General features: G+C 35.0%; 3 protein-coding genes across 5 annotated transcripts in view; 1 reads left to right on the forward strand and 2 right to left on the reverse strand.

Annotated features, from left to right (window-relative positions):
* Positions 1-95, forward strand: part of LOC144447033 (atrial natriuretic peptide receptor 1-like) — a 59,358-nt gene extending 59,263 nt beyond the window's left edge. The window contains exon 21 of the mRNA XM_078136902.1: positions 1-95. This exon is cut by the window's left edge and continues 1,832 nt beyond it. The gene's annotated coding sequence lies outside the window, so the exon portion shown is untranslated.
* A 2,059-nt stretch (positions 96-2,154) lies between these two features.
* LOC144447632 (protein KTI12 homolog) lies at positions 2,155-9,217 on the reverse strand. The gene is made up of 9 exons (XM_078137711.1): positions 9,045-9,217; positions 8,889-8,940; positions 8,537-8,589; positions 6,281-6,336; positions 5,391-5,470; positions 4,667-4,826; positions 3,902-3,964; positions 3,368-3,438; positions 2,155-2,415 (listed from the first exon to the last, which is right to left on the reverse strand). Exons 1-9 carry the CDS (start codon positions 9,193-9,195, stop codon positions 2,274-2,276), a joined length of 828 nt encoding a protein of 275 aa, XP_077993837.1. The 5' UTR covers positions 9,196-9,217; the 3' UTR covers positions 2,155-2,273.
* A 1,115-nt stretch (positions 9,218-10,332) lies between these two features.
* Positions 10,333-15,730, reverse strand: part of LOC144447796 (unconventional myosin-Va-like) — an 83,973-nt gene continuing 78,575 nt past the window's right edge. For all 3 annotated transcript variants that reach the window (XM_078137883.1, XM_078137884.1, XM_078137882.1), the window contains one exon: positions 10,333-14,960. In XM_078137883.1, coding sequence (XP_077994009.1) covers positions 14,718-14,960 — 243 coding nt within the window. In that variant the 3' untranslated portion in view covers positions 10,333-14,717. The remainder of the gene's footprint in view (positions 14,961-15,730) is intronic.

The raw sequence follows: 15,730 nt of genomic DNA on the forward strand, positions 1-15,730 counted from the left end.
TAATGTACAAGATAAAGACATTTGTGTCCAGCATTTACATAATCTTGAAAGTTTTAGTTTTAAATTGATGGCATCAGAAAAAAACGTACTGGTATCTGTAGTATTATAAAATGGCGAATAAAAAAAATTAACAATTTGTTTTCAATTTGGCGTTTGTGTGTGTGTGTGTGTGTGTGTGTGTGTGTGTGTGTGTTTGTGAGTGTGTGTGTGTGTGTGTGTGTGTGTGTGTGTGTGTGTGTGTGTACTATGATTGAGTATGTATACGAGTTTCAATGAATGTTCTCCAAGTTCGGTGACAGAGAGATTGTAATTATGATGTTTGAGAGGACTACGATCGAGATGCGACGTGTTGTGCCAGCCAGCACTCACGAGAAGAGAGGTCAGATGTTGAATAGGGCCTGGCACGGTGTATGTGTTCCATGTTGCGGTGAACATATCTTTTGATAAGTTCACCACTTCTTGATTTGACCGTGTATACAGGAACATCACATTCACACATCCACAAGAATGGTCTCTTGAAAACTTGTTTACCGTTTATCGTGCAATCATGCATCGTGACAAAAGTAGAAACAAAAGCATGCCATTTAATTGTCGCAGAGGGCGAAATCAGTACAAACCTTTTGGTGGCTTTGGCTTGTAAATATTGTATATAACATGAAAGTATTTGGTCACCTGTAAGTCAACAATAGCAACATGTACACGGATACATACATACATACATACATACATACATACATACATACATACATACATGCATGCATGCATGCATGCATGCATGCATACATACATACATACATACATACATACATACATACATACATACATACATACATACATACATACATACATATATACACACACAGAAATGCATATGGACACACACAGGCAGACAGACATGCAGACATACATGCATATAAATATGCACATAAGTGGGAGGGGTGATTAGTGTCGATTGCTGAACTTCATTTCTGCACCTTGCAATACTTGATCACCATTCATGCTATTATAAAAATGAAAAATAAACACAAACAGACCTGGATTCTTGACTAGGATTAACAACAAAACAGGTTTGACAAATTCATTTTCATTTTTCTGTTTCACTTGCACATCATCAAGTCACACTAAGTTGAAATATAGAGTTGTGAGACATTAAAAGTTAAAAAGGAATGCACCACATCTGGGAGAAAATAACCATACATGGACATACAAGTTACAGTTCAACCTATCACATTGAATATCATAATAACGAGCTTTAGCTACGCATCCATGCTGGCTACTTTCATTTAAAAATGGCTGTGAATATATTAGTTTGACCATTACATGCTATATCTTTGACGCCAACCTCCACGTGCGGTACGCCCTCAACGGTTGCTAATTAAAATGCCTACAAATGGTGAAAGCCCACTCATGGCGAAATAGTAGTAGTACCTTTGCTGTGAGTGGGCGTTTGCTATTTGCTATTCTGGATAAACTCACTGTATAAATTAGTCTAGCTGCTAGACCTCTGCTGTTCATCCGATACAATACGACACATAACCGAAGGTCGCTATCGAGGATATTCGGGCAAGCCATCACTGCGAACTTCGTTCACTTCTCGTATGGGAAGAAAGCCCAAACATCTAGCAGCAAGACTATGTATAAATGAATTATTTACAAACAAAAAGAAATAGATTTAACCATAAATCAAATGGATTGTACACAATTACCGATTTTTTACCAAATGAGTTTACAGCAATTTGTAAATAATGTATTTTTGTAGGTAAACATCAAGATCTGCATATTTTGACAATATGACAATTTACATTCACGTTTTTTCCCCGTGTTTCCAAGAAAGTGAGATGTAAATCTATCACCAATCCCATTATCAGACTATGAGGAAAGGTTTTACGAATCCACCACATTTCATGGGTATCATATTACATGTATATGCAATTAAGATGCCAAAAAGCCCCCCCCCCCCCCCCCCCATCAATTGAAGATGTTGCAGCTATTTTACACCCCTCGACACCAGCAACTTGCAATTAAATGAACAGAAATGCATGGACTCTGATTGAAATTGTTACTTTTATTGTACATAATGTATCTCAAATATTGTAGTGTACACTTTAGGTTTAAAAGTTCTACAGAAAAACGACAGAAAATAAGTTATTGAAGAATACACACACTACATTTGGCAATACAGCAGGAAACAATAGTGGTAATGAGTAGTTATTCTTATCCAAATATCTATGAAAAGCTCATGGAAAATTTTTGAATACACACTAGTAGTACTACTACTGAAGGCTGTTATTAAGAAACTGTACAAACATATTTGCTATAACTCCTGTATCTTCTACTGGATGCATCTTGGTGTAAGTAATGAATTGTCTTCGGTTTCTACGTAACTCTGACGCATTTAGGGTGTGAGTAAAATTGATGTAATAGCTGGTTAAGGAATAATATGTAATGTAAGCTGGATGTTGGACTGTGACTATGATTTCCATGTATGAGAAATGATCAGTTTACTCCATTTGCTGATGTCAAAAACACATATATACAAGACAGATTTTATTCTGGGGTTTAAGATCTTTGAATAACGGCAAAACTGGTGACACCTTTCTCCGCTTTCAAAACAGTTTGAAAATGAAAAAAAAATTGAAAAAAATAAGATGACCACATTTTCCAGAAAATATTTCATTTCTTGGAAATAAAACATTTCACTCTATGGAACAGCATTTGATTTTTCATGACTGAACTGTAATTTTTTTTATTTTCAAAACACTTTCAGTAATTCAGTAAATTCTGGAAAGGAATCAAACAGGAAATTCTTATTGGACAATAGCTCAATGTCATGCAAGCTCAAAAAAAGAACTTCGTTCATTTGGAGGGGCGAGGGGGTCCGACATCAATGCAATTGCTGAACTTCATTTTTGCACTTCTAATGAAAGTTCAAAAATGTTCACACTTTCAATGATAACTGGTTCAATATTTACTACTGAGATGTTGATAAGTTGATTAAAATTTACTTCTAATGTGATATACAGAGTTTCTGGTAGTATTTTAATGTGTTTAGACCTACCATGTGTCTACATTGCACCGATCATAGTGGTGTGACCACTACAATTTTCATCATAGTTTACATCATATATAAATGTGACGATGTCGCACTTGTGAACATTCGTTTAAGGGGCGGAGGGGAGAGGGGGTTTTGTCCTAAACGAACAAAGTTCAATTACTGAGCCTGTATGACGTTGTGCGATCTTCCCTAAAGTAACTTGGAAATAGATGTTAAACTGTAAGAATTGGTGAGAAAGGAACAAGAGATCTCTGAAACTCCAAGTATAATTTATCAATGTCTATTATCAAATTCTCTACTTTTTAAAAGGATATTTTATCTTTAGCACCAGAAATATGAATTTTGTCACCAGGAACACTTGTTTTTTGTGCTTCGAGCAAAACCTGGAAAAACAAAAATTATTTTACATTTAGTGAAATTTAGTAATATTTCTCTGAAAATAATAAGTAATAAATATTCATCGTTCATCTAATACATATATGTGTATGTAAGTCCAAATTGGCAACTATGGATCAGTGTGAGGACAATGTAAGTCCCACTAGGCAACTATGGATCAGTGTGAGGACAATGTAAGTCCCACTAGGCAACTATGGATCAGTGTGAGGACAATGAAAGAAAAATTGAGTTTCAATTTAGTGTTTCTTGGTAATTGCATGAAATCTATGTGATGTGAAATCATGAAATGACTCTCTAGAACCCACAATTTATGAAAATGTCTCCATTTCTTGAAGTAGTACTCCCCTTTAACAGCTGATGTAAGATCTCTGAGACTTACAATGTTAGATCAATCAGTCAAAGGCTTATTGCAAGTTTACTTTTCAACTTATAACACCATTGTTTACTTACTGTTATGACTTCCTGTGTTATTTTGTCAAGTTCATACAGGAAGTTTGTAGATGACAGTGGTTGCTGAAAATTGAAAACAAATACTAAATGTAACTGTTACAATAGTGTAAGCCCAACACAAGCCTAAAAGTGATTTAGTACAATCATTGCCATGGCACGGACCTATAATGGGACAACAGCTCTACATACTTTAACTCCCTAGGGAGCATACAATAAGGTATAAGGAGTGTAGAGATAGATATAGATAGATTGATGGATGGATGGATGGATGGATAGATAGATAGATAGATAGATAGATAGATAGATAGATAGAGATAGATAGATAGAGATAGATAGAGATAGATAGATAGAGATAGATAGATAGATAGAGATAGATAGAAATAGATAGATAGACAGATAGATAGATAGAGAGAGATAGATAGATAGATAGACATATAGATAGTGATATACAGATAGATAGATAAACAGATAGCTAGATAGATAGACAGATAGATAGATAGATAGATATAGATAGATAGATAGATAGATAGATAGATAGATAGATAGATAGATAGATAGATAGATAGATAGATAGATAGATAGATAGATAGATGCTAACTGTGACACAACTAACAACATTAACAGAATGGAGCAGAACTTAGGCAGAAGTGACGTACAAAAATGATGTCTTATGCTAGAGGACACAATGGTGTGCATGGACATGAACAATCAAAATAGTATAGAGGTGTACAGTAAGTATTGCAATGTGAGTGTAGATTGACTTACTGATTGAGTTGACATATTAGGTGGTGGTGCTTTCCTATGAAGTATTGCATTAGTGATAGCTTCATATGGTAACTCATCGTCCCATTGAATAGTAAATAACGGTGAATCCCATCGATTGCGGGAATCAGGTGCTTCGAATCTCATCACTAACGCGTCTAATCTGAAATAATAATTTTAAAATTAATAATATCTGTGATGAAATATGATAGTTCTTCTTCACTGTTTCCTGGACAATTTTGGTGTACAAAATGTATTTACAAATGGGTTGACAATTTTTACCAAAGTGAAAGGTTACTGCTCTTGACGCTTTAAGCAGTTTTCTCCAAAAGTGCTCAAGGCCTTGTTTTACACTAGAGGGAGAACACTTAAGATAACTGCATATAATTTTATTCTCTGCCTTAGACAAATTAACACATTTTGTTTGCTAAACCCATTAAAGGGCCATGTTTCAATCCTGGGTCATTGCATAAGTGTTTACATGGGCTCATTCTTTTGTTTTGGACCAATATTTTCTAACAATTTGCCAAGCAACCACTTTTCACAGCCAATATTTTAATCCTCATCCAAAGAGGGCCTTTAAACCAAAACCACAACAAAGTCGTTCCATAATTATCAGTTATTCTTGATTCATTAACCTGACTACTTTCAACATTTCCATTACTTATTGCCAGCATTCTCCCTAGGGTATACATATATGTGTACTAAAAGACTAAAAAAACCTTACATTTCTTGCGTATACTGTTCTTTCTCATCTCTCTGTTTGTTCCATTCTGATGCTCTTTCTGTTGAAATATCGCAGTGAATCTATTCAAAATAGAAATTGCAACATACATGGTAAAATGCATCCACTGTGTTGTCATTTAAAACTTCACAGAAACTAGCTTCACACAGAAACTTAACAAATGGATGCCACCAATACGTGAAAATTGGGGGTTAAACTTTTCATCTTGTTTGTCGAACATGGCATTACAAAGAAAAGTCCACAAAATTGGTGTGCAAGAACTTTTTGCATTCTCAAATACTACACAAGCCAGTGATTATGTTAAGGGTGGTAAGTAGGTATAATCTTCAAGGTTTCCATGTCATTTTACCTGGGTTCCCAAACAAAATTACCATAGACTCACTGGGGGAAACAATGCCATTTTTTACCCCTTTCTGTTACCTGGGTTCCCAAACCTTAGCAAAAACACTGACAATCTATTATGAAAAAAGACAACATTGTTGCAACTGAACAAGATTGATATTTGTCATGAAATGCTGGGGAGGATGATTTTCATGTTATGCAAAATATTCAACATTCTGACCCTCACTTCAATCAGAAAAGCTGCTGATTGCGAGTAGTATCCCCATTGACCAAACTTTATCTGTTATATTTCTGGTGATGTAATAACTAATATATAAATTTTACAAATAACTGTATCATAGGTCTGAAATATTAGTAAACAGCACCACTATCTCTCGGTCTTCCAGAATTCCAAGCAGTCACTAAACAGCTTTTTGGCACAAGTCATCATACTACATGACGGTTATCAGAAAAACAAAAGATTCTTTTCTGTGGTCACTGGGGGCGCTATTCAGAAAGTACCTTCAGTCGTGGTTTGCGTAATTACTTACCACACACTGTGTTGTTTTGGCTGACTTTGAAACACAGTAGAGCTCATACCTGCAACCTGTAGAAGTGTAAGAATTCAATCAATAAAGTCAATAAATATTCAGCTGGAAGAAAAGAATATGACAGAACCCAGTGACGCATGAGTGCAAGTGTGGTGTACTTGGGGTATGTGCACGAGTGCTAGCAGTGTTCTCTGTGCCCTTACTTTCACAAGCGTAGCGAGTGCAAGTGCAGCAGAAAACGCCTCTGAGTACCCACACTTGCACTTGTGCGCCATGAGGGTCTGTTATTACACATGTTTATCTGAAACAGCAAATTAGAATCAGTGAAGTAGTTTTTGAGATACTGTGTTCAGACAGGCAGACAGACAGACAGACAGACTGACAGACAGACAGGCAGAGACAGACAGACAGACAGACAGACAGACAAACAGAGTCAGACAGACAGACAGACAGACAGACAGACAGACAGACAGACAGACAGACAGACAAAACCATTACATTACCTCTCCTTATGGGAGGTAAAAATGATAACTTTGCCATGCAATAGAGGTCAGCATACAGATATAGGGCAGATGTTGAGGTAGGATAAGGAAGTAGGGCGAAAGTCAATATATTTAGAAATTAAATGGAATTGGAACATATAGTAAATTTAGGAGTCTAAGCAAATTGGTTGCCCTAAAGGTTAAACAGATGACAATTACTAAACGTGATTGCAACTTCTGCGTTGACGTAAAACTCCTACAATGACCAGGATGGGATTGAAATTGCTACAATTTGTTTAATGCCACTCTGGAATTCAAATGAAAGATAATCATTGAAACTGGCCACGATGTATAAATCCCAAATTGTGTTATTAAATCACATCACGTAATTTAATAACACTGGTTTGAATTTAGTAGCTGGTCACGTATATCTTATCTTAGTATCCTGTGTCTTTTTTTTCAAGTATAGCAATTTACAATGTACATATTGTTGCTTGACATTTCATACATCAGTTACCCCCTCGCTGATTGGGGCAGAATGATACAACCTATCTTACTGTACATTACAATCTAGATTTAATCTGCCTCCAAATTAAAATATGTTCATTATGGGACTTTCCAAAAGACATGTACACATTTTACTTTATTTTATGAAAGGTTGTCGCATCCTGCAGAGTAACCTATCTATTTTGCCATTACTAGGTATTAGGTACATTTTCCATGACACTGTTTTGTCATCAGAGTTTGCTTATTGAGTTTCCAAAACAACATCAAAGCTCAGAATGCAATCCACAGTTACAATTTCAACTTGCAACTTACATCAATACAACTGACAGTCAGAAATTCAATGCTGGTACATTACCCAGATAAAAACATTGAATTCCCTGGCTATACCCTGGCCACAATGGAATTACTATCATTCATTACATGAACAATAAACCTATCTGCCTCCATTGTCCACTGAGTCAGATGATGCCCGCAATTACTTTGACAATACAATTATTGCTAAACCCATAATTATTATCTTCTATTCTCAAATTCTGAAAGTTTATTATCATTTTTCCCCATCCTAATGCTATCCTCAATTTTGATATTACATTGTGTACAACACAAACAACACATACCGTCACATTGATGTGTTTTTTTCATGTTTTCCTAAATAGTTTAATTTCAGTTATCAATATTACACCTCTTCAACTTACAATGTAGTAGACATTTGCTTTCTTTTAAGCAACATTACATAACCAGATTTACTCTGCAAAATTCTTAGCTACAGTAATCATGATATTCCCCCTTTTTAGCAAATATAGTTATGCCAAAATATACAAAATCTGAAGTTTACTGAAGATATTACCAAATTACCTAAAATCATTAATTATGCAAATGAATGATCTGCCAACAACTATCAAAAAAGAACAAACAACAATGAAAATAGGTAAATAAAGAAATTGTGTCAAGTTCACTACATCAGATTTTAATCAGACTGGTTTGTGACCGTAACCCACAGGTGTTCTACTTTATGAAGATAGGTGGTATTATGATGAAATGGAAAGTTTACTTTCTGACTAGTATGTGTACCAAATTGACACCCTAAGCTCACTCATGTTGACCTGCTTTCAAATCTTACTGTAATCTAACTTTCATTCCAAACTTTAGGTCATTTAATTGTGGTCAGAGGAGGGTTGGACTCCTGTAAGGGGGGAGTGAGGGGTGACAATCCCCTCATGATTGATACATGTATTACTTAGAATTTATACATTAAAAAAAATCTTACCTTTGATGTAGTTCAAGGAGTCAAGTATAACAATGTCATCTCTATTCAATTTCCTAAATAAAGGAGAATGAGCAATAAGCCTCAAAGTGCTATATCAGGGAAAATTGACAATAAACATAGCAGCCTGAGTGCTACTACACTGTCCAGGGACGCTTGCGAACAGTGTACGGGTCTCGATTCTGACATATTGTCTCTGAGGAGAATGAAGTCCTGACGTCCTCCGTCTGCAAGCAGGACTACATGTATTGGGCACATCAATATCATCATATCACATGTGCAGACGACATAAACATGTTACAAACCGGAAGTACTTGATATCAGCAAATATCATCTCAATAAAGACAAAACGTACCTTTCCACATTTGCTTTTAGTGTTCCTCTAACATCCTTTTCCTTCCTAGAGTCTGAAATGTAATGGGAAATGTTCAAAAGTCATCAAAATCGGATAAATTCGACTCAGGTGACACGAACTAAGCAACCGGAAGTTAAACAACCAAGCCACACTTACCGTCGTAAACATAATTTTTGTCGACTCCTACTGAATGATCACTGATTACATGAACACTTTTGTCAGTTTGTGATTCCAAATACTTCTGGAGTTCTTCTGATCGTTTCGTTTTCCCACTAGATGGCAGACCGCACATTATTACCAACGGCATCGTCACCGATGTCGTGTACTGCTATAGATACAAACAAAGTAATTAAAGAAGTTACCGCACGATGGCGCTGTACTGTTGGCTCGATAGCTATGTATGGCAGAGTATTAATTAGGCCTGATAAAAAAATGGAGTAGGTAGATTTTTTATTTTATTTTTTATATGTATATTTTTCGTATGTGGGTGTCTAGTTCAGGTAGTTAGGTTTTCCGTTATTTTCCATATGGTCTCTGTGTTTATTCTCACCAGATGTAAAGCCATTACAGATTGTCTTTTCAAGTTTTCAATTTCCGCATCCACTATTTTTGCGTTTTTATCTTTTTTTTTTCTTCTCGAATACGTAAAAAAAAGTTTAGGATCGGAGTGAAAAACCAGTTGGGGTCGGGTAACCGGAACCAAACAATTTTTTTTATGCCTTACAAGAATTACAATATGGTCACCCAGTGTAATCACCCTATATGAAATAGTTCATTAGAATCCCTTAGAATCACCTTTATTCTAGGCCTGTGTTTGATGTGTTGGCTGGCACTTCATGGGCAAGGGGCATCTTCACAGTGACCATTTCATATTGTAATTCTTGTTGCATAGAAAATTGTTGACACTAATGTCATTACTCTGTCATATGTTTGTTTTCTTTTTGTATAAGCATAACTAACTAGGCCAGAGCCTCATGTGTAAAGACTCTCAGAATCACAAAAAGTTCAGCACCCATATTACCTTGTTTAAGGAGTGAATGAATATACTGGGGGTAATGAAACATGTCAAATACAAACATACAGATATGCATTACATATCACATACAACCACTCACACAAACACACACACCCAAAACCATACCCTATACATACACGCGTTAACTCATCAAAAACCCCTATCCCAACCACTAATACATCACACCCTCAAAAACAACCCTCCACACATACACTCATAACCCAACACCCACATACATACACACACTAACACATCAAACACCCAACCCCAGCCACTAATACACCAAGAACATTCTCAAAACAAGCCTCCACACACACACACACACACACACACACAGTGGCATATGCAAACACACACAGACAAGCAAACAAACAAACAAACAAACACATGTTTAAATTTCAATATATTACAATATTTTATTATTCTCTGACAGTGACTCATCACATTGGATATTTGCAATTACTCCCATCTAGCAAATAAATAGCATCAAGAACAGCACAACATGGACCAATCATATTATATTTAGACTACAAATCTCTGACAGTGTACTTCAAGTCTATCTCAAAAATGAACACTCTCTCATTACACGACTTTTACCCAAGTGAAAGTGATATCAAACTTCTGGTGACACCACTCTAGTCTAGTCTGAAATACATGTATGCACATAAATTACTTACATCTAAAATGGCACCTAAACAAGGTTGCAACCTAGTTGTACCTAAACAAGAGAATTTCATAAAACTGACTAATGAGGGCGCAATTCGCGCGCCTAGAACTGACTACACAGGGGGCTCACTTAAACCTGCTGTACTATAATAAAAAGTACTAACAACGTTCACAAAAAGAAGACACTGTCTACATCATATACTGTTAAACTACAGCTTTCAAAGAGTTGCGCCTCTTTACAAGAAGATAGGACAGAATACATCCTGACGTTTCACGATTCTAGAGAAGCCCCCTAACTTACTCCGATTACAAACATGACTTCTGCATAAAGCTGGAGTCTGTTAACTTAAATTTATTTCACACATTTTCCTTTGAAAAATCTCTTTCTCTATACTTTTTGGCCAACACATTAAAACAGTATTGCTGAAATATCTAAATATGGATGTTCTGCTACTGTGACATCATTGAAGGACTAACAATGACATCAAAATACAAACACTGTGGTGAACAGTTCACTCAGACAGGCATGACCATTTGGGGCCACTCAATTATAACATGAATACCGTGACAGGAAAATACAAACACTGTGGCTAACAGATTGCTAAGTGAGCTAAGACAGGCGTGACCATTTGGGGCCAATAGATTACAACCAGACTGCCATTAGAGGAAAATATTAACACTGTGGCTATTAACACTGTGGCTAACAGTTGCTAAGTGAGCTATGAGAAGCGTGACCATTTGGGGCCAATAGATTACAACCTGAGAGCGATCATAGGGTATATCCTTCACTTGTTAGAATTAATGCCATAAACCCAATCAAAGTCATTATCTTATTGCTTTCATTTCAAAACACTGATGATAACTTTTATGGAGACACAAAATATAAGGATAATCATTGAAACATTTGATATTATCTGTTCTGGTCAAATCTTTGAATCACTTGATTTGATACATAATCATCTGCTGTGTTTGAATCATTTAACTTGATAATTAATATAATATCTGTGGTCAATTCATTTATGGTGGACCAATTCTGAATGACCGTTAAAGTTCCTTTCCTGGACCAATTAGAAAATACACCCGTATATCACAGTTCATAATTTACATGACATCATCCCTCAGTGTTGGACACTCTTGATAACATCAGGTTGTATGCTCCATCCAAGTTATCCAAATGGTTACAAATTTTACAATATACATACATACACACACTAGACGACCCGTCGCCACGTCTTCACAGACATATATGCAATTACTACAATTCGCATCACATCAAAAAAATCTTACTATATATACAAAATTTCATGAATTTATGCACAAAAATCATCTGAAATCGTTCACCGAAACAACACAGCTGTGGAAAATTGTCTGCCCAATTCACACTGAGCCCTTGAAGGAGTTTGACAAAAGTACGCAAAACAGCAAATACAGTTCCTGAAAAATACCTTACCAACCTTAAATGCCCATTATACAACCATTTTGTAACAAGAAGCTGAAAATATTTACAAGCAAATAAAAGAAGAAACTTAATTCAAATATAATTGTCCAGTCTTCAAATCATAAGAAAATATTAGAAAGTTCCATTACAAAAGTAAAATGTTAAAATATTCATTTTTTTGTTCAAATTATTAGGTAAATAACGGACCCTCAAACCTGTGTGTTGAGTTTTAATGATATCTTGATTAACGTTTTGTTTAATAAATAATAAGTACATTCAAAAAGGTAATATCATAACTTATTTTGAATATGACATAATTGTCAAATTATCTCCACAATCAGTCACAAATGCTGAAGTATAACTTTCAAAATTAACATCAGAAATACTCTGAAAAGGAATACTCAGAAAAGGTTCTTGATTACCGGGTATTTAGTGAAGTTTTCTAGTATGCCTGGTGATCAGGCTGAATATTCCCAACTGACTCAATACCTTGTTTTCCTCCATGAAAACGATGCTGACGGATTTTTCTTTTTTTGTTTTCAGACATTCTAAGAATTTAGTTCACTATATTTTGAGAACAATGCATTTGCGGTGAAGTACTTCACAAATCCGACATTCCCGAAGTTTTTTTGAGGGTAAAAAACTTGGTCAGCATTCCCCTTACATTTTACTATAGCACAGCTCATGTTGATGACGCGGCCATCCACATTAGGAACAGGGCTTAATATTTAAATTTCAGCTAAAAATGACAAATTTGAACATTTTCTGGAAAAAATGAATCAATACTTGGGAGTAATTATATTTGATGTATCATGATCTGATGTCTTACTCTAGTACTTTTAGTCTTTTTATTGACCACTTCTGTAGCCTGCCACTAATTGACTTATTAATTTGCCCCTCGTTTTTTCTCATTTTTGAGTCCCCCTAATCTAACATTTCTGTTGAAAGTGGCTGCAAAGTCACTGTCACTGTAAACTGCCATGTTGATGTTAACAGCTACATATTACACAATGTAGATGTTGAAATGGAAAATATTTTGATTTGTGATTGTGATTCTGGTGCCATGAAACATTGAAAACTTTGGCAGACCCAACAAAATAACCAATGCTTATTTATTTACCAGAAGCTAACGTCAATGACTTAGTCTTACACTAAATGTGTACAATAAATAAATATTCATTGAGAGCAGTTATTAAATTGTACGTTTGTAGCTTAACTTCTAATATCATTCTAAGAGCATGCTATAGTTCTAGGTGCTCATTTTAATTTGTTTGCTTGCGTATTTATAGTTTAAATTCAACTTCTTTGGCAGGAAAAAATGACCTTTCACAGACTCACTAAATCATGTGGCATTTGAAAATCTTTTGACAAAATTTAAGCCAAGAGAGAAAGTACATTGTATTACCCCTGGTATTTGTCTGGAGTTTCCAATGGCTCTCTTTGTGACTACTGGGTAATCTTTTTGGTGAAAAAATGCTTAAAAGGGATGTCCTAGACTGAGAAGGGTCGACCGATGTGTGAGGGCACCCCATCATGCCGTACCTTACAGACTAAGGATGCCCTAAGTCTCAAATCCTATATTAACAAATGAACTTGAACTGCATAAACCTACACTAAAAAGAATTATCTCAAATGTTGGAGATTTTGAACCCTTCCTTCTAAACATATATCAATAAATACTTCTCAAAAAAAAATAACACAAAATGATTATTATTTATATCTTAAACAAACATATACAATCTTCTGATGTTGAAATACAGAATCATAACTTTTAGGAATTCTAATGTGGAAGACGTTAAATTCTACTGGAAAGTTGGGACTTCAGTAATTTGCTCACACTGGGTACATTGCACAACATACCTTCTTCTGATACAAACTGCTCAATATTATGGTAATTACAGCTAAACGATACCAAATTCTATTTTACATGCTAAACATACAACCCTGATTTCATTTGTACTTACAATTGTTCCAACAGCTCAAAAAATTCAAGTTTTAGTTGAAATTTACTTTCAATGGACGAATCCAGTTCTTTTTTTTATTGGTTTCCACAGCAACAATCGGAAAACAAACTCATTCCTGTTTTATTCCATCAAATGGGATCCTTAGCTAATTAATTGAAAATGTCAAAAAATGACCTAAAAAGTTTGGAAAACTTGCAAGGATGTCGGGTCTGATAGCAATAGGTACTGAGTGAATGTACCATTATCTGCCTTTCAAATATCTATCACGCCCCCCATACACACTTCCTGTTCTATGTTATTTCTTATCTCCAGTAAGCAATATGGCACCTCACCTAGGTACGTTAAAACTATTTGAAGAATGCAGTATCATTTTGTTTCTCTGGGCATCTCCTCAATACATAATTCTAAAATATATAAATATAAATTCTAAAACTGCATCACTTTCAACTGGTTATATCTAGATGGTACCATGAGTTTGACAGAAATTTGGATCCTCAGTTCTAGCTGTAGGGCTCTCTTTTTGCAAGTATGACAGTGCTTAATATTACAAGATATCATAAAACTGATACAGTCTATCGGCTCAACTGCTGTAACCTTGTTTTGCAACTTGGTAAGAAATTAGTGGCATTAGTTTTTACACGTCTGAAATCGGGACTGCAAACTTTATTAAAATCTACACATTTTAATGAAAATCTGGGTAACATTTTGTAAACATTCTATGTACTGTATGTATCTGTTATCCTCAACTACACTTTTTCCAGGAATTTCAGGTCCCAAGTATCTGGTATGGTGATGGAGTCAAGTTCAACCGATGATGGATTGTATGGAAACGTGACAGGATACGAGAACTTGGTGTCCATCAATAGTTTCTGTGTCTCTGTTTCTCCTCGGTTCTTCTTCAGTGTTTCTTGGACCTTCCTGACAAATGAGGCTTCTACCCGCACTTCATACTCATTCACAGGAGTGTAAAGATTTAAGATCTTGATAATCTGTAAACAACAAAATTAATGAAAAAACTTATTAAAAGTGAATTCTGTACTGCCCAGCACATAAGTTTTTCCCCAAAACTTACTCAAATGATGTGTATATGATATAAACTACACAATCCAAGCTAAATCAATAAATATTCTTAATTGAAAACGAATAATCATTTTAAAATTTACATATATGAATATTCATTAATTACTTTGCATATAAATGAATACTAAATGCCCTTGGATTGTGCATTAGATCTCTAATTCTCTAATTGTACAGCCACACTTTTATATGCAGTGGGCAATCTTAGGCAAGGAAATATTCTAGTGATAATGAATCATTATTATATTTGCATAATATTCATGAATAATTTTAACATAAATGAATAATAATTGCTCTTCAACTGTGCATTAGATAAGACCAAAAGTAAACAAAATTCAGACAAATTAGGCCACTTTGTTTTCTTAAATACTGCTTACACAAACAATGAAACTTTTCATATTGTCAATGAATGGTTTGTGCATAGAACCTTACAGTTTTACTGAATCTCTGAAATAAATAGTTTTCTTTCTGCATAATAAGTCAATAGGAACAAAATATTGTTTATTTAGAGCAAGTTTGATTCAGTTAGCAGAATTAAAACAATAACTAAAACTCATTTTCAGCATGCTGGTAAAATAATACAGGGTTATGTTGATAGACATTGTTATGGTTAAAGATTTCATATGTGTTAGATCTGTGAATTTCTACATTTACAGTTCAGTACAGAAACTCAAAGTATGAG

The sequence above is a fragment of the Glandiceps talaboti genome, chromosome 16, assembly GCF_964340395.1.
Source record: "Glandiceps talaboti chromosome 16, keGlaTala1.1, whole genome shotgun sequence".
Lineage (NCBI taxonomy): Eukaryota > Metazoa > Hemichordata > Enteropneusta > Spengelidae > Glandiceps > Glandiceps talaboti.